At 33.8% G+C, this 20098-nt stretch overlaps 1 protein-coding gene and 1 long non-coding RNA gene across 2 annotated transcripts; both read right to left on the bottom strand.

Moving 5' to 3' along the window:
- Window positions 1–2789: 2789 nt before the first annotated feature.
- LOC116206100 lies at window positions 2790–3868 on the bottom strand. Its single transcript, XR_004156636.1, has 3 exons — window positions 3751–3868; window positions 3299–3681; window positions 2790–2951 (listed from the first exon to the last, which is right to left on the bottom strand). It is a non-coding gene; the product is annotated as an uncharacterized LOC116206100 (long non-coding RNA).
- A 12634-nt stretch (window positions 3869–16502) lies between these two features.
- On the bottom strand, window positions 16503–17630 carry LOC116202797. Its single transcript, XM_031534411.1, has one exon. The coding sequence runs from the start codon at window positions 17401–17403 to the stop codon at window positions 16729–16731; it is 675 nt and encodes a 224-aa protein (XP_031390271.1). The 5' UTR covers window positions 17404–17630; the 3' UTR covers window positions 16503–16728.
- Window positions 17631–20098: the final 2468 nt, after the last annotated feature.

Below are 20098 nucleotides of genomic sequence, written 5' to 3'. Positions count from 1 at the left end.
ATTAGAATTTATTGTAATTAGTCATGCCAGTTTAGTTGAGTCTATTCTCTCTCTCTGTTCTTTTTTTTTTATAAGAGTTCATAGTGGGGGATAAATCTTACCGTGGTCTGTTCAATCTAAAATTTTAATTGGACAAACGATGGAACTCATTCATCTTATATCTCCATATTTTTCTTCTTAATTTATAAATATGAGTTTTAGATTAACTCAATTGTAGACATATTCTATTATCATTTATGAATCATTAATTTTATTTTTTAAAATATGTTTTAAATGCGTTAACAGGGTTGCCTTTTGGTTATAAAGCTTATAGTTTTGTTTTTAAAAAGAGTGGCACGTATAAGCTTTGAAATTTTGCAAATAATATTAAGTAAAGGAAAACATGATGTAGTTTAAGAAAATGAAAATATTCATATTTTATAAATTTATGAAAAATAAATTAACAACGAAATCAATTTTTGTCTTTGGATTTTTTATGAATAAAAAGTATTACCTGTAACACAAAAAAAATACATGTATAACTAGTATAATTTCTTAAAAGATCTACTATTGAGGGGGAAAATGTCAATGGAAATAACTAATATGGATTAAAAGAAGATATAATTGCTATTCGTAAAGAAAAATAAAGTACAGGGTATACGTATAACTATATATTTTCAAAAACAAACCTATTTGGATTATTTGGTCTGAACATAATTATCGAGTCATTTCACCATGGGTTCACTAGTATTACCTGCTACCTTGTGGGTCGGGTTTTAAAAAACACTTGGCCAAAGGAAGAAATTAAAACAAAAAAGAAAATAAACGAAATACGTGAGAGTGGGGAAAGGTTCCTCACTCGCAACCTAAAATTTGAATTGAATATTGCATATATTCTAATTTATATGCTTTTGATACAAAATTTTTTATTAATTTATTATACAAAATTTTTGTTAATTTTTCTAGATAAAAGTTGGGGAAAATATATTTCAGAAAATAACTGGTCCGACAGTAATAATCGGATTATTTGGCCCAACGAGTCGGCCGAATTACCTTCTACCTTGTTCATATCAAAGTAGAAAATACCAAACAAAAATAAGGAATTCAAAAAAAGAATGAAAAGATCTAAAAATGGAAATTAAAAAGAAAAAAAGAAACCAGCTGCTGTTGGGGAAAAGATCCCCACTCGTTGGTCCCATAATGGGACCAGTTTCATTAATTCCTAGTTGTACTCTATGGATCCCTACTATTTTTATTCTTGTTATTATTTCGTTGAGCATCGTATATCTATCCTCTCTTTTTTTTTTCTATTGATGAAATCCCCATTACTTATCGAGGTAAAAAGGGGGGGGGAAAGACGCTTTCTCTGAGTAGTTTTGTAGAGAATGTAGCCCTTGAGTTTTCCAAAACTCGGAGATCATGGGATTAGTATTCGTTTAATATGAGTTATGTGAACGCGTAAATTGAAATAATTATGTATGATGTGAAATGAGAAAATAAAAAAGGAGAAATTTCTAAAATGGAATAGGTCGGACTTATGATTAGAGTTGTTGCTTCATGTGTAACTCGTGGCAGCGTGGAAACGCGCAACATTAATCCATCAGAACCAGGAAAAAAAAATGAGATAATGTCCAAGAGCAGTCTTTCTGGAAGGAGTAAATATTTAATGTAACCAAAGTGAAAAAAAGAGAACCGGCAAAGATGAAATTGGACAAATTAAGCTAGACAAAAAGTAGCAGGAAAGAAGAAAGAAATATAAAATAAACAAAGGAACATTCATGTCAACTACAGGGGAGCCTAATATGTTATCTGGTGAAGATATATGAGAGTCATGCCGTATGGTGCTGTATATGATTTTAATTGTCATCGGGTTGACAATACCATGAATTCGTAGATTCACGTGTTCAGTGGTAATTAAAGACAATTAAATGAGAGAGTGTAGTGCAAACTATCATTCAATTAAAGTTACTTATCTAACTGAGCCAATAAAAGATATATATATATATATATATGTATATGTATCATTTTCAACCAATGAAGAAAATATAAGGATTGATTACTAATTGGATCGTACAGTTTGTTTAGTTGAATATATATGAACTCTTAGAACTTTTTTCCTTGCCGATGCATATATTTTCGGGAAGTATGAAGTCTAATTGAATCAGAAAAACCACCTACAATCACATGACCATGAGACGGTGGGATTTAATGATTTGAATAATATAAAATTTTCACTGAATCTATAAACAGTTGAGTCTGTTTTCAATTCAAAAAATTAAATCGATGGGTCATGATACTTATTATCTTATAAACCGATTAGATTCTTCTCAACTTTTCGCTGTGGTATTCTAAACTCTCAACAAATAATATGAGTAAATTCACAAGTTAGGGTTGGTGAAATGGAAGGTTTGAGTAGAAAAGTCATGAAGTAATAAGGACTCACTTAATTAAATGAAGTTAAAATATAAAGGAAGAAATTGAGGAAAGAACAACAAATGAGGATTCAAATTCGATTGACATATAATTTTTTTTTCTTTTAGGTTAGTAAGGGAGGTCCATGGATTTATGACCGTAAAATTTTATGAATAATCATTGTTTAACTTTAGTTGCCAAAAGAATAAAGTCACTCACAGTAAATTCTGTGCCCGTAGTTTTCTGTCACTAATTTTCATGTCCTATTAATGACGAGGAGTTTAATTTTTCTGTGAAATTGAATTTTACCAGTATAGTATATCATTCTACAAGAAAGGCACAATGTACAGTAAGATGAAATTAAATATATAATATATAGATAAAGCCTTTAGGTCCAACATTCATATAGAATACATAAAAAAAGGAAATATTTACATCACCCTAAAGTTAACTACATAAAGCAACATAAAAGAAACAATGGCAAATACAATAACAATATGAAAGAGCGATGTACGAGCAACTCCAACGTGGTTGGATCTTGTAAACTTGATTTTGAGATCCTGCACATGAAAGAACAAGATCAATATAAACTATATAAAGCACTCATTTGAAGCTCATCTAGAACCTTCAAGATCTTAAACGGTTTCGTGATGAGCTTCCTGGCACATCTTGTGTATATAGACCATGGAAAAATATCTATACTGTATAATCTATGCAAATGCACAACTAGATTAGGATAACAGGTTCTAGGTGTAAGTCGTCCATGCCATCAGTTCAGTTGGATCTAATGGATGCTTATATAACTTGACCTTTAGTGCTAACAATTATCATGCTATATTTCCTACCAATAAAAAAAGGGATCTTCGTGAAAACACTATAAATCGAAATATTTTGTTTGAGTACTTACAAGAGGGGAGGTGCTTCGGCTAGCTAGGATGAATTTGGGGAAGATCGAGCCATTGTGTGCAAACGCTCAAAGTAGGCTGCGATATTAGCCTCAACTTGAGCCTTGATGCGCTCTTCAATTCGTGCTTCTGTTTCCCGCATTTGAGAAGTTTGTTGCTCTAATTGTGCTTCTAGCTCTTGAACTCGTTTTTCTAATAGGACGTTATGCTCTCTTGCTTCCTGAGTAGACCTATTCAGCCTTGATACGCAGCTATTTTTAGGCTTAGGACCCCATCCACATCCAAGCTAATATCCCGATCGTGGTGGAAGAACGCGGGCAAGATTCTCCTCCAAATTTAAAGAAATGCTCTCATCTTCTTGGTTTTGTACTTCTTGCAATTTTTCCTGCATTTATTAGTTATAATTAGATTAGCAATCAAAATGAATTTGATATTTTTCGATATATACACTAACCATTATCTGTTCAGCTCGTTGCTTGACCCAAGTTTCATCCGATCTGTGATGCGTTGGTTTCCAAAATTCTGGAGCATTTGGTGGCACTCCATTCTTTTCTTCAGTCTGTCCAAATGTACATTGATAATTAGTTATCTAAATTCATGCAAATAAGATGTGTCAATTAAATAGAAATATGTAAAGGTAAGTAAATTAATTATAGTATTATGTTATTACCATTTCCGCTTCAAGTCTGGCAAATGATTTAGTGCCACAACGATGACTCAAGTCCAACTTAGCTCGATTCTCTTTGTTTCTATTGGAGGCATCCTAGCAAAATTTTATACATAAACAAAACTTAAGTGCTGAATTGATCAACCACATATAAAAGGAAACAGAAATTTGAAAAAGCAAGATATCAAATCGAACTAAAAGGACTGCAACGATTGTAAATATTCAAATTATGTTGCACATAACAATTGAAAAATGGTTGAAATGACCAATAAAAGGATGCCATGTGAAATACATGAAAATGTGCATCGTGACACCTTTACTGGCTTTCTTTAAATAGAACGAATATATAATTAAGAAACGGGGGCAGATCACTCAAACTCTCTCACCGATCGATCATCATATATACCAACATTCGTCATAGCAGCTAACCATAAGACTACAATAATCGTAAAATATCAATTGGGGCCAGATAACTCAAACTCTCTCTTCAAAAATGGCAGCAGCTTTAAGACTACAATAATCTCGGTTTATTGAGAAAGCATGCAACTTGCATTTATGTTGTTTCTTTTCGCAGAAAAATGTTTTTAAAGTTTGATCTCTTCCATCCTCCAACGGGGCGATGAATCTAAGCACTTGGTTTGTTAGAAGATTAGAAAGATTGACATATCTAATTAACAAATTACAATTTTACAATTTTTCAAAGTTTTGTGTGTGTTATATAATTTAAATATGATTAGGCGCATTTTAAAGTGCATATTGAAGAATCTAACAATATTTTATCATCTTCCTTAACTCATCATCCTCTCCCAAAGAAGAAAAAGCTTAATTAGACACCCCGACAAATTACTTTTGAAAGGATACTTTAATTTAACAATTCATGATAAATTCCAATATCACGACCTAGTTGTCTTGTTGCACTGTGTGACAATATATATTTTGCTTAGGTTGATCAATATCGCACAGACAACGTCGTCAAAGTGATGCTCACATTATGAAGAGGCGAATCATGATGCGGTTTGAAGATCTTATCTGGATTCCTAATGCTAAAGTTGGACGGGGAAATAGGTTTTCTGCAATGATATTTGGTGTCAAACATTAATAGGAGAGGTGATAAAGGGGATCCCTGGCTCATCAAGAGAATGGACAAAAGGTGATTGATTTAACATTGCCAATACATATTACACGGAAATGGCAAAACAATTTCCCCTCAAATCATCTAAACACAGTGAACTGCTTCCCCGAGCGGAATCTTCATATATAAAAGCTGCTTTTCTAAATTCAAAAGTGCCTGTACAGGGGAGCAATTATTATTAAATGATGACAACTCATCTTTTAAGAAATTATCATGTTCGACAGCTTAATTAATACTTCCTCGCCCTTTGTTCGACTGCTTAATACTTCCTCACCCTTCGAGACCATCAGATCAACGCTTCAATGTACGATCACACACACATTGATTTAATGTTGATCAGACTATAAACGATGTAGAAGTTGAACCGTGGAATTTCGCATGTAACAACTCTGCCCACGCGTAATGGGACATTGACTGAAGAGGGATTTTTCTTTCTTCTTCTTCTTTTTTTTTTTTTTAATCTCTGGTCGATCCCAAATTGAATTGAAGTGCTTCACATTGAAATTTTCCACGTGGAAGGTTCGCTTGCGAATCTCTATCGAAAGCTGGCAACATGACAGATGTCAAGATGTGCTCTTTTTCACTTTATTTTGTCTCGTCTACACTAATCCTTTTATCCCGTACGTTGTTTGGGTGTCTTTATAAATCTCTATATCATTTTTATTGTAATTATTAATTTTGAAACACTATCTTTCTACTAAAAAATATTAAAAAATAATAATCTCCAATAGTTTTTGTACAAATTAGAGTAAGTTAATTATTATAATAATGATTTGAAACCAATTGCTTCAATTAATATGCATCATATATTTGAGTTAATCATTAATTAGTTTTGTTACATATATTAAGTTTAGTAACAAGAGTTTTAGTTTATAGCCCATCATGCAATAGTATTGGTTACCAATCACATAAACAAAGTTTTGTTCATACTATTTTCTTTAAGAGCAGAAAGTATAAGATAACAAAAGAATGATATGAATGTAAATTTTATGGGAGAGAAAAAGGGAGAGACACAACCTCCATAACGATTATAAATCGGTTAGATAATCATGCATGTATAAGTATTAACTAAGAGCTACCTAAATTATAAATATTCACTCTTGTAACTAAAAAAAACTTAGAATTATTCATATAACATTATTTTCTAAATAAAAAAATCTGCTCCTTTTTTTCTTATTTAATAATAGCTTGTTTAGGGACTTTTTCTGCATATTGTAAAAGATAGATGGTTAGTGTAAAAATAAGAAAATAAAAGAAAAAGGAAAATTAGCTTGATAAAGAGGGAAAAAATTAAAAAAGGAAAAGAGACACGAGGCTTTAGAAGAATTAGGGTTTTAGGGTTTTAGAAGAATTTGATATGGGACAAGAGATGTTTGTGTACTAGGAAGGAGCCGCGTGATGTCGGGGGGTTCTCCGAAAATATTTTCAATCAATGATAATTTTTTCGCATGACTAAAATGTGAGAAAGGATATTAGAAATATTGGAAAGGAATATATAGACAAATTAATAAAGTGTCATTTATCTTAAAATAAATAGAGCATTTTAATTTTAGGGGTATTTACCTAAAATGGCCCATAGTTTGTCCGTTTTGTCAAATCTATCCTATGCTTTTTTTTGTCAAATCTATCCCATGATTTACTTTTTGCATCAAATCTATCCCGGCGTTATCTTTTCCGTCGACATCTAACGGCCGTGCCGACGTGGCGCCTACGTGGCAAGTGTGGCCTACTATCTCTCCACGTGCCACGTCAGCACAGCCGTTTGATGTTAACGGAAAAGATAACGCCGGGATAGATTTGATGCAAAAAGTAAACCATGGGATAGATTTGACAAAAAAAAGCATATAATAGATTTGACAAAACGAACAAACCATGAGCTATTTTAGATAAAAACCCCTTAATTTTATAACTTTCTTAATTTAATGAACATATAAATGTGGAGAAAAAAATGATAAACTTAATCAAACGATATGATATGATAAGAATAAAAACGCAAAAGCATAAACCAAATTTTAAAAATATTTATTAATCATTTCTACATGGAAGGGTAAGAATTATACATATGCCAGAGGTCTCATTTTGTAATATTGGAAAGATTAATTTTTGATATATAAATATATCATATCTATTTATATTACATATAATATTGCCAATATTTATTCATAAATAACATTTAAGTTTAGCTAATTTCTCTCGAAAATCGTACACGAATATAGGAAAGTACATGGAACAAAGAAAAATGACATAAATGTTAAAACAAATTAATAAAGTTTAACAAGAAAAAAATTCCATAGGATAAGTATAGTGGTACTTGAATTTATATATAAATTTAATGAAATTAACTCATTATATACTTGCCAAAAAAGGAATTAACTCATTTTATTAAATCATATATATTAATTTTCTAAGATTGATTAATTGGCATCTTATATATATTAGTTCAGTCTTTTAAATATTATATATGGAGAGAGAACGATCTAATAGTAATAATGGTTTGCTAAACAAAAAACAAAATGTAGATTAAATAATTAAGGGATTGATTAGAACCAGAAACATCAAATTGGAGAGATATTCTAATACTCCCATAACATCCTGTTCACGGTTATTTCTATACAAATTTATAAAGATAAAAGTTGCTTATGGCATCATTTTGATTAAAAAATTCACGTGAGTATTAAAACAATACTTTACTCCACTTTCGTAGAATGTGAATTGTTTTAGTTAATTAATGTATAGAAGGATAAAAGAAGAAATCAAAAGAAGGGATAAAAACGAAAAATAATCAAAATTGTTGGGTAAATCTAAAAAGGAAGAAAAGAAAGGGTTAGAATGAAGAAAGGACAAAAAAAGGAACACGTGTCCGAGGTAGCTTAATTCTACGGAAGCAACAGTTTTACTTATATTAAAGAAAGATTGCCCTTGTATTTCATTAACAATTATTGATCTTCTTTTTTTCTTTTTCCTCCCCTACATATTATTGGACATCTTGTCCCAACGAAAGATGAGAGACAGTTTTCGGCTTCCTTCGATTTCGGAGTTAGGATTCTATTCCATTCTACTTCATCCATATATGACAAAATAGTTGAGATAATTTATTATTAAAAAATTAATTATAATAATGATTAGAAAAAAATATATGTGAGAATTTGGAAGAGAAAATAGTGTGTATATATATATATATATATATGGATTGGGAATTTTTATTAAATTGATTGTAATGATGATTAGAAAAAAGTATGATTAAAAATTTATTATTAAATAAAATAAAAAATAAAAAAAATTATTATATTATTGAATTGAGTGAAGAATAGAGTGGAGTGGAGTAGGATGTTTATTTTGAAAAATAAATTATAGTAAATCTTTGCAATTTTTCTTAAAGTAAAATTGTGAGAGATATCAGTTTCGACTTTCGATAATATAATATCTAAAATTACTTTTCCTTTAAATAAATACATTTTTTGGTATTTGATCTTGTTTTTCCTCGTCAGGGGACTCAATCTTGCTCATTACTCGACCAACATATTGTTGGTTCACTTTTGATTGATGCATACTAAAGTAATGAGTTATGATCGTTGCAGTTTTTTGTTAGTTTACCTTTGCAGTTTGGATTGACACATATTAAAGTAATGAGTTATGATCGTTGCAGCTTTTTTTTTGTTCCTCTAGCTCTGAGTATAAAAGAGAGACTCATAATATATGCTATTAAAGAAAAAAGAAATTGGCGTACGGAAAATCCCCTGCACCATAGACGCTCTTTCCCATTATCTATTCTCTGCGGACAAATTATTGACCTAATTTGCTAGACATAGGAGGAATCAAGCGATAGAAGATCTTGACCTGGACACGCATTCGGGGACATTGAATTCTACGGAACTACTATTGCAGAATATGCAATAGTTTCTTGTCCGTATAGATGTAGACTTGCTAATGATTTTTGGGTTAAAAAAATATCATTTTGATTGATGCGAAAATCAATTAACACCAAGTCACGTCTGGCTTGAAATCAAGGGTTTTTGTGCGACGACAATATAGATTGAAGCAACATCTATGATCCCCTAACCACAAGCTCCGTCTTGTCTTGATTGAATATGTAGGGGATGCACGTCAAAATTGAAAGGAAATCTTCTTAGTTATTTATTTTGGGTGAACATCTCTTAGCTATTCTAAGCTAATAAGATCCGAAAGTTCTGTTAAATTGCAGTACAAATAATTGAAGTCTCCTTATTTACACATTTACTCTCTCTTTTTTTCCCTCAAACGAAGTCGAAGCTCAAGAGAAAGAAAAGCGCTAGGCTATGAGCTGAGATTTACAATCTCACTCATATTTAATGTCCCAATCTGGTGTTTAGGTTACATTTAGATTCGAGATTGGAATATGAAACCAAAAGGACGAATGTGCCCTTATATTAACAATTTCAGAAAATTTTCTCAAAATTAAATTATTTTTTGTAATTAAAATAAAAAAAGAAGAACACAATCGAACCAGACTGTGTCGGGCGGTGGTGGCCCAATTTCGGCCACAGTGCCTAGCGGGGTTGCCAGCTACCCTAGAGAGAGAGATGGGGGCGATTTTCCCGGCAATGGTGGCCCGATTCCAGCCACAGGTTGGCCAGACGAGGTCATTGGCGACCTCACTAGGGTGACCAGAGATTGGCCACTATCGCCCCTCTCGATCTTCTGGCTTCAACGCAAAAATAAATAAATAAATAAAAATGTAATGGTATTTTTGGTAAATTTGATATTAGGATAGGGGCATTTTTATCTTTCGATATAAATATTAATCTCAATCTACCCTTATCCCAATTCCTATCTGGGATTAGTCTCTTAATAATTATATTCATTTTATCTCAATCCTTATCCTTATCCTATCGACACTAAATGTGGGATAAAGATTTCGAAATCTATATCCCAACCACCAAATACAACCTAAGGCCATATTTGGACGTTGAGATAGGGTTGGATATCAAAGCAGGGAATGATGGGATTTTGATGCTACGAATTACTTCTATATTCTTGGGTTGGGAGTAACCTAGAAGAGCTGTGCCGAAAATACCATGGAATGAACAATATGCCCCATTTTATTTTAGTACAATTCAGTATATACTAGACGTGTTTGAATTGAGACCGGTTTGGGCTCCGTCAAGATCCAAGACCTTGACCGAAATCAGTCCAAACCGGCAACTTCAACCTTAATAGATAGAGCTCTGTAGAGGCCCTACGGCTTTGATCGAAATCAATTTTGCTTTGCGAACTTGACCGAGATGGCATTGGGTCGATGTATTTGATCAAGATCAGAGAATCTCAAGCATCTGGATCTATATAGGATGGTCTAGCCGCCCACCATTGCCTCAACGAGGTCATCGGCAATTTCACTTAGCGCAATGTTGGTCGATATCGAGCCCTTTGATCCCGGAATTGGCTCCTACATCATCACCCAACCCTGGCCACCATCGCCCCAACCAAGCTCGCCAAACAACCTAGGACGTGGTCGGCGACATCAATTGTGTTGAGATACGTTATTCCACATGGAAAAATTGAGAAAGAAACCACAAGCTCATATGAGACTTGGGTCCAGCAACATATCAGCTTAAGATTTTGGGTTGCAGATGAGCTCAAGTTTGTGTAGGCTCAAGTGAAAATTTGGTATCATGTGAGCTCACACCACGCCATATTTAGTTTCGAGGCAGTCAAGAGTGCGCTTCATGTTAATCGGGCCCAAGAGTGGCATGGTCCAGTTCCGAGGTAGCTAAAGGTGCACCTCTAGTTAGGCCCGAGTGTAGAGCTCGAGGCTAGTTTGATATTTGTCTCCCATTGCACGAGCACGGAAGATGATGTCCGGCTCGTGGTCAATTGTTAAGGGAGAGTGTTTAAGGGCACGTGGCACGTGTTGGACTACACGTTGCTATGTGAGAACGGGTATTAAGATACATTATCCCACATGAAAAAATTGAGAAAGAAACCACAAGCTTATATGAGATTTGGTTCCATCAATCTATCAGCTTAAGCTTTTGGATTGCAGATGGGCTCAAGTCTGTGTAGGCACAAGTGAAAATTTTATTAAATTTTCATTGGGCTTATATGGGCTCAATCCCATTTCCACTTAAAAGTTCAAACTGATAAATGGTAGTACCTAAACCTCATATAAACTAATGATTTTTTTATTCGTTTTTTCTATGTGGGATTAATATTCTCAACAAATTGGTATGATAGTGGCTGCCTTTAGGCCGCCACCACCCACTCTTTCTCCCTTTTTTTCTATCCGCAAGAGAGAGAAGTAGAATAAAATTCAGACTGTGATGGCCTAATGTGTCACCACCACCTCAAGCGAAATGGCCAGCGACCTCGCAGAAGGGGTGGTTGGTTGCATAGGGCCCCCCGCCGCTGCCTCTATTGATGACTTTCATGCCCTATTTCAATAGGAAAATTTGTAATTAGCAAAAATGTGAAGGGAAATTTTGCTCTTTACAGGCTGAATATTATCCTATCCCGTTATCTATTCATAATTTTTTCTTAATTATTAATAATTATTATTATGTCATATCCTAGTTATTCTAAAATAAAAGATAAGGATTTGAGAAATCCTACTATCTCCTATACGCGGTCTACTAAAAGCATTATAAGCAATCCAAAGGCGATGTAAGATGCATCATTTAGGTACCATATATTATCTCACATAATAGTCATGATGCCAAATTGCACAGACCTTGAATTTTTGTTATGATAAAAGCTTAATATAATATATAATGTCAAGATGTAAAATAATGATGAATGTGGTTTCACAAAGTGTCATCTTTGGGTTCACCAGATTTCACCATGTGTCATTTTTTACTTCTCTAAATTTTCCGTCACATGGCATCTTCTCTAACCTCTTTAATGCAAGTAAATAAATTGATTTAAAAATTTATACAATATTAAATACACTTAGAAATTAAAAATGACGTCAAAAGAACTTATTTATTTAAAAGTTCATAAAAATATTAAACTTTTTTATGCCAATATTAAATAAACTCAAGAATAAAAAAATAATACAAGTACACTGATCTAAAAAATCATACAATTTAGGAATAAAATTATCTTTATGAATTCAATTATAGATATATTTTATATTTCCGATTTTAATTCTATAAATGTTTAATTATATTCTTGAAACTATAACTGGATTCTTCAATTTAAAAAGACAGTTGAAATGCTTTTCTAAAATTTTCTACTCAAGTAATTACTTACATAGTTGAAATTGTAAGGAGGTTTTGGAATATCCAAAAACTATTACTAATTCTATATTAATATTAAATAAACTTGAAAATTCTAAAAAAATTCTAAAAAAATTTATTATTCATAGAATGAATGGAGTAAATTTAGTTTTTATTGTTCACAGAATGAATGGAGTAATTTTCTATATTGAAAATTAAGATTTTATTTTAGAAACTAAAAGGTTTTAATTAAAATAATTTTATTCATGTGATTTCACTAATCTTATTTATAAAATATATAAACTAGTGCTTTTTAAGTGAATAATATAGTTTTCTATATAAAAAAGTATTTTTTATGTAAAATGTATAACTTAATATTTTGAAATTTAATCCTGCAATTATGTGGTAACTAATGTCTTTAAAGATCTAGTTAAAAAATAAAATATGTAAATTTTTGTGAATAATAATCTTGCACAATATACGGGTAAAATGGCTAATTTAATGACTTCTTGTATAAAAAAAATTTTACCTCAACTTTATGTTATCTACAAGTGAAATTAAACACAAAAAGATGGAATGCATTTAGGAAATCTCTCAAAGATCTTCATTTATATTTTGTATTTATTCTGTATAAAGCTCTCTATCTTTTTCAAAATGTCCCTTCAAAAGTTAAAGCTTATATTATTGAGAGCTTTATAATCCTAGTACACATATCCTTTTCAACTTGGAATAATAAAAACTTCTCAATGCTTTTACTTTCAAAAAGCTTGTTAATAATGAACTAATTAATTGGAAACATAAAAATAACGGATGAATATAGAGACTTCTTTAGGTTCACAATTTAATTGAGCTGAAAGGAAAAACAATGTCAAGCATAAAACAACAATGATTTTCCATTTTAAAAATACTCTTAACATATACATAGGCACCATTTTTTACAAATTTTTGATAATTATTTGAAGAAAAAAGGCGACAAGATTTAGACGAAGAATAAATATGTGCAGCCACTCAAGACACGTCAATTTTGATACATAAAAGTTGGGAAGCGAAAAGAGAATACGTCATATAATTCAAATTATAAAATTTTCAACTCCACATTTTCTAATTTTTATAATAATTTTTGTGCCATATTTGACGTACTTTAATTATTTATCAAGACAAGAAATTTTCTTTTTCCATCATTCTTTTTACGAACTATAACTTTTCCAACACCATAGCTCCTTCACAATATCTCACTCACAATTTATAGAGTTTATTATGTCTACTGGTCAAATGTATAGTTTCCAACTTACCTTTTCAATCTATATTGTCATATGTTTTAATCATCTATTTTCTCTTATGCAAAAATTGATAAAAATTTACCGCGTAATGTGTTGATGTTAAATAATTGTCTATTCATTCGATTGACCGATTAAACATTTAAAAGTTTCACTACTGTAAAAATTAAAAAATATAATAAAAAAGGATGTGAAGTAATAGCGAACGTCATCGCTTATTAACCAAGAGATTCTAGGTTCAATATTTGGTGGAACTATCTGTGACTTTTTATTAATTATTTGTATTTTTATTTCATTATACTATACTCATAAGTTTTCATCGTAACTGAAAAAAAAATTAAAAATATAAAATCTAGGAAAAGTCATCACGAGCAAATTTGATTGCACAGCTCACGTTTCGGAATTCTGACAGATCGAGGAGACCATCACAATCTACTTGCCAATTTAACCACAGAGAGGCATCTTTGGGGTCGTCATTGCGGATAGGATGTCGTTTTCTTTCATTTTTAGCTCATGGCCATGCAGGGAAATGTGCAATATTATATAAACGAATGGAAAGAACTAAATTACAAACCATCAAGTCTTTTGGGATGGCCCATACATGCTTAATTATCAGAGGCAATTAGCTTTCACACACTTTTATGAGCAATCAGCCATACCTACTTATTCGATGCAGAAGTCCTAGTCCGATGCATTCACCCGGTGGCCAGAAGAGCAGAATATACATGCATAGTCTTGGTCTATGAACTAAATTACAAACCATCAAATCTTTTGGGATGGCCCATACAGGCTTAATTATCAGAGGCAATTAGGGTTCATACAAATTCATGAGCAATCAGCAATACCTACTTATTCGATGCAGAAGTCCTAGTCCAATGCATTCACCCGGTGGCCGGTAGAGCGGAATATACATGCATCTAAAGTCTTGATCTATGAACTAAATTAACTTAGAACTTGAGAGTTGATCCATGAAGATCACATGCGGTCCAATTCGTAATTATATATGTCAATAATTTTGTTATATACAAAAATTATAATAGAGTTACCTAACTAGTTATATATGACAAAATATATTGAGATGAGTTGTTCCACGTTATTTAAAAAATTTGGGAATATAAATTAAAGGAGATGAATTCCACCCTCTATTAACTTAATTTTTATATTAGATATAAACTTTACCGCTTATAGATTCACTGAATATTAAATAAGTTTAGAGTACGTTTTATACGTTTTTATAGGCTCGCATCGCGTCGGGAACGGAGCTAGGATTTTCATCTAGCAAGGAAAAAAACATAACTTAACATCGATAGTACAAAAATATTTTTTTTCAGCGGGGTATAATACTAATTTTACATGGAAAAAAAATCATAAATAATTATACTTTTTGGTGTAAAAATTAAAAGAACTCAATCTTCCTGTTGCCGGTGCTAACCTTAAACGGAGAATTGCCAAGAGGAGCCTCATTGTATGTTAGTTCCCTTAATCCTAGTGTAGCAGAGATACCCACCTTGTTATCAGTGGAAACCGAGTGTGTGCCAAAGATTTCCCACCTCGTGATCAGTGTTTGAGAATACGTGTTTAAGGACAGATAGTACCTAACTTTAGATGTTCAAGCACACGTGATATATAAGGATAGGTGGGAAAAGCCACGCACTACCCCGTGATGACAGATTTTTCAAAGATTAAGTTTTATTATTGGATGTGATCAGGTGAAAATTTAACAAAATTGAAAAGTAACTTACGTTCACCTCGTCGCTCTCCTTCCCTTTACCCCTATCACTCATCCTCTTCCCATCTCTCCCTCCTTTTAGCTCTTTGTTAGTAGGACTTAGGTGTTATTTGGCCCAGCTTCGTATGCGACTTGACAAATCCATCTTTCAGTACAAGTTAAAGCCATTTATGCTCGATCTCGAGGCGATTTGCAGGAATAAATTGATTGCCTTACCACCAATATCACCAGATAGACTTTGAATATGGATCTAGAAATCTGAAGAATCTTGGATTGAGACTTGGGGTCGGGGTAGATCCTTCTGAAACTATATAACTGGATTTGGAGTCGGAGACCTCCAATCCAAATCTTATTAAACATTTGGGCTCAGCCCAGGCCCATTTAGGAATTGGATCTGCTTTTGAATTAGGTCCAGAAGCGGCCCCAATCAAATTTCGGCCCAACCCAATGCCCATCTGGGCTCCCACCTCCCAGCATCCTTACTTCTGTAAGTCACCTTCTCTGATTTAATGCCTCCAGGCCCCCCATCATAAACAGAATCAAAACATACTCTTAAGACGCATTTCTGGGTTATTTGTTTTTAATCTCAGCAAATACAGGCAGAAGATCAAATCAGTATGTCGATCTCTTATTCCAAATTAAACATGAAACTGGACGACGATAATTCTGGGTTATGGCACCACTACCAAATGGAACCAGCAGAATAGTTTACCGCTCTTCAATGAAAAAATGTGTGACCGAAAATCGATCCCATTCTTGCAATTTGGTAGTGCGACAGCCCGAATTTTACCTAATATATTGTATTTTTTCCATACAATGTTAAACGAGAAAGAACGTTTATCTAGCAAAATTGTTCATTAACTAGTCATTCATCCCACGCGTTGCACGAGTACTTGTACTTTAAGGAGACGTGTAAGCATATTGGAAATTTATTGAAATTTTTTTTTGAGAAATTCAAACTCATTAATTTCTAGATAAATGAAGATATTAGAGTAAAAATAAGAAAAGTCAACGGGGGAACGTGAAGAGACAATAAACCGTTAGCTCTTTATTTACCGAGAACGCTTATATGAAATCTTCTCAACAAATGAATCAGAGGCTCTCGTTGAAAGTACTGTGAATTACTATATATATAGATATAGATTGCTCTATTCAAGGGAACGTGAATATATATATATATATATATGGCTGGCATCAATTGAGGGTTATAGTTACAATTGCAAAGCTGAAAATTTGTACGTACCACGTTCGACAACCTTGTTTTGCACAAGAAACAGATACAAATTTTGGATTATCCTGTGTCTTATATGAGACTATGCCTAATATGTTGCTGGCTAAGCTACGATCATAATTTGCTCTATGGTAAACCTCCGGCTTCTTGTAGAGGAAGAGAGTCGGAAAGAAGGGGATAATATATATCCTGTAATCTTTCTAGCATCATATATCCACTACTAAGCCATCGGTCTTGGATGAAGCATTCCTGCTGCTCGAGAGGCTCCACTGGTCGGAGAAACCCCCGGAAGACGAGGACAGCACGCCTATTGGCCCTCCCCCAGCCCCACATTTTGCCACTGCCCTCATGCTCTCTATCAGCTCCTGGGTGCGGGCCTCGTGCGACAGTATCTCTAGCAACTGCTCCGGGCTTATCACAAGCCTCACTTTCCACATCCTGCCCCCGTCGTTGCCACTATTACCGTACCTGGAGAAGACATCTGTGTATGTGCGCTTCAGTGTGCCCCGGTACTCCACAGACATCCTGTAGGGCGGGACCCCAGAGGCCGCAGGAATGCTGTTGGACCGGACGTGGCCTTCTCTCACGACTTGGCCGCACTTACTAGCACCAATGGAACCTGAATGGCTACTGAAAGGGAGCAAGTAATAAGACTCTCCTGCCACGAGGTCTTCATGGTGAGGGAGCGGCTTCCAGAAGAGGTCGTGGGTGCGGAAGATTCTGTGGTCTGGAAACTCGTCGGTGATGGATCCTGCAGTGATCGGGGCATAGAACTCCATCACACCGCCGTTCGACGTGATTACTTTGGCCAACCCTCCTCCTCCTCCTCCTCCACCTTGGTCGGCCTCCGGCCCCAAGCCTCCAAAGAGGCAATTTCCCATGAGCAAATGAATTTCCAAATAATAATCTGTGAATGTTTCTCTATCTAATTAGATAAGAAGGGTTAAAGGACTGAGGAATGAGAGGGTTGTTTTCTTTAAAGAGAAGGGCATATTGCGAAGGGAAAGATCTTGGAGGGGACATTGTATATATTAGTAAAGTGGCCCGGGCGTCGGTGGGATTCTTCTCCAAAGCTTCCTTCCTTCCTCTATTCTAAATATTAAAGTGAGCAAGAGGGGGACATACTTGCAAGTGTAAGTATGTGTGTTGGTGTTGTTTATGTTTTATCATGAAGTGGTCCAGCTGTGAATGCACGACGGTTGATGTTTGAAGGAGCCACTAATAGGTGATATAAGCGACAAAACATTTTAAATTAGGAAAAATAATAATATTAAGCATTATAAAGCCTTTGATGAGGTTGCATGTCTTAAGAGTCTTTGACCGTATAAGCAATCTATGCGAGTATAATCAATTTTTAAACAAAATAATAATAATAATAATAAAACCACTTACTATTTTTTGTACTATCAGAGAAACTCATCGACCTAATAAAAGGAACATAAAAGGATAAATAAGGGTTCAAGAAGTTTCGCTCGAGAAGCAAATCAAGATTTTCTTATTTTTAGTCGAGGATGTGTGCAATTGCATCATTCTCCTTTTCTCGAATAACTTATACTTTTGTCTTTGAGAAAAAATGATGTGTGACTCACTAAGAGATTAAGCCATATAAGTTATATATATATTAATTTAACATAAGAAAATCCTTTTAAGATGGCTTAATCACTTGAGTGAAAGGATCAAAGTTATGTTTAATACATACTTAATTTACATGCCTCGTTGAGGTTCAAATCACCTTGCGGTCAGGCCACAGGATTACTCTTGTGAATCCCCTACGCTGAGAGTGAATGCCTTGCTTTTTACTAGTTTAGAAGGATGGATTGTTCGAGGTGCACACAAGCTCATACTTTGATACAAAAAGTCCATGCTCATAGCCATGGAGGGAGGATATACATACAAGAAAAAGAAAATCAGTTGATGTTGAAGGTAGTACTTTAATGCATGGACCCAGTCAAAAATCCCCCCAGTCAATAATGCAGTATGGAGCTCTTCACTTTCTCTTTACTGAAGTGTATTGTCTTTAACGAACTTTGGTTCCTTTACATCAGCTCTCTTCTATGGAAATATATTAAACACTCGTCCTCAATAACCGATCATGATTTAGGTTTCTTTTTCCGTGCTCGGCCACGAATTCCATACTTAAATTAACATATATAAGGCGCATATTGACTACTCTCAACATTAAATTTAGTGACATAAATTCATACGAACTTTTAAAATTTATTATGATATCATATAAAATTTATACCGAACTTTTGTAACAATTGAGATATCTCAAATATATATCTCACCGTAAAAACCGAATACGAATTCTCTTCCTCCACCCCAAATTCCACAATGACAATTATCACGGTCTAGAAATCCCACTCAGCATGCTTATTGATGCCATCCTAACTAGGGTGGCTATCTAAAAACCTAGAAAACCGTCACAAACAACAAGAGGTCGTAGCATTAACATGCAATCATTAGTTTTTGGTCTTTCTAAATCTATTGGTTACATGCAAAGGAGAGAGGGATGATGCTGTCGGCAAAGAGAAAGGAGCAAACAAGTGGAGGTGGGAAACCGCGGAAACTTGGGGGGGGTTCACCTTTTTCTACCCTTTTGGACTAGAGGCATTTTATTTATATATGTGTGTGTGTATATAGCTATGCAATTTTCCCTATTTCAATAAGAATATGGACTGGTGACGACCCAGAGCATATATCGGCCATTACCGCCGACTTGTTTTACCAAGAAACTGAGACTCATATTTGGATTTTCAGCCTCGGGAGATTGAGAATGTGGCTGATAGCAATAATTAGATTGCGTAATTTTCATGGGAATTCCATGTAATTGAGGACCTAATAAAAACAAATTTTTCTTACTAAAAAACGCAAAAATGATATCCAATAAGAATTCTACGAAGAACGCAAATGATATCAAATATGTAACAGAAAAAAAAATATTGTTTATTGAGTCTTGTGACATAATGTTACGTAATATATCTTTATACATAAGACTTTTTCCATAATTGAGACGGGCACAATCCATTGACACGGTGCCCAACAACACCCTCAGCCTCCGCTCATGCCATGAAAGAGCGTGAGGGTTGTCCTCAACCCTGCGATTAATCTATTGAGCCAATAAGCATGAATACATTGAGTCATCGAAGTTATTGAAGAAATTTGACATAGAAGGAGAGTCAAGATATAAAGTGGGATAAATGTGGTTGTTCATAGACTAAAAGCATGCACGGAGTAAATAATATCATTGAATGAGTAATTCGAGAGATTATATAATACGACTCACCTATCTATATATATAACCTTAATGAAAGTTCAAACAAGAAATCGATATCGTACCCAAAATATAACTACCGAATTTACCAAAATAAGATGTTATCTGGCAAACCAGCTATTTTTTAAATATTAAATCTATATTTCTAACCGCAGTTATGCATTGGATTTGTCCCACAAAAGTAATTCCCTGGGCACGCCCAGTTGCCCATTAGATATGGGCCGAGGATGGCACTCTTACTTCAAAGAGGATCAATACTTTGGATTTCGTGCTCGGCCTCTGCTGTTTTTTGGGCCTATTAA

This window comes from Punica granatum, chromosome 4, assembly GCF_007655135.1.
Source record: "Punica granatum isolate Tunisia-2019 chromosome 4, ASM765513v2, whole genome shotgun sequence".
In the NCBI taxonomy this organism is placed as follows: domain Eukaryota; kingdom Viridiplantae; phylum Streptophyta; class Magnoliopsida; order Myrtales; family Lythraceae; genus Punica; species Punica granatum.
This window is presented reverse-complemented; position numbering and strand designations above follow the sequence as displayed.

What these genes read in the sequence shown, in the direction of transcription:
- LOC116202797 (XM_031534411.1), bottom strand. Translation starts at nt 17,403, where the DNA reads ATGGGAAATTGCCTCTTTGGAGGCTTGGGGCCGGAGGCCGACCAAGGT.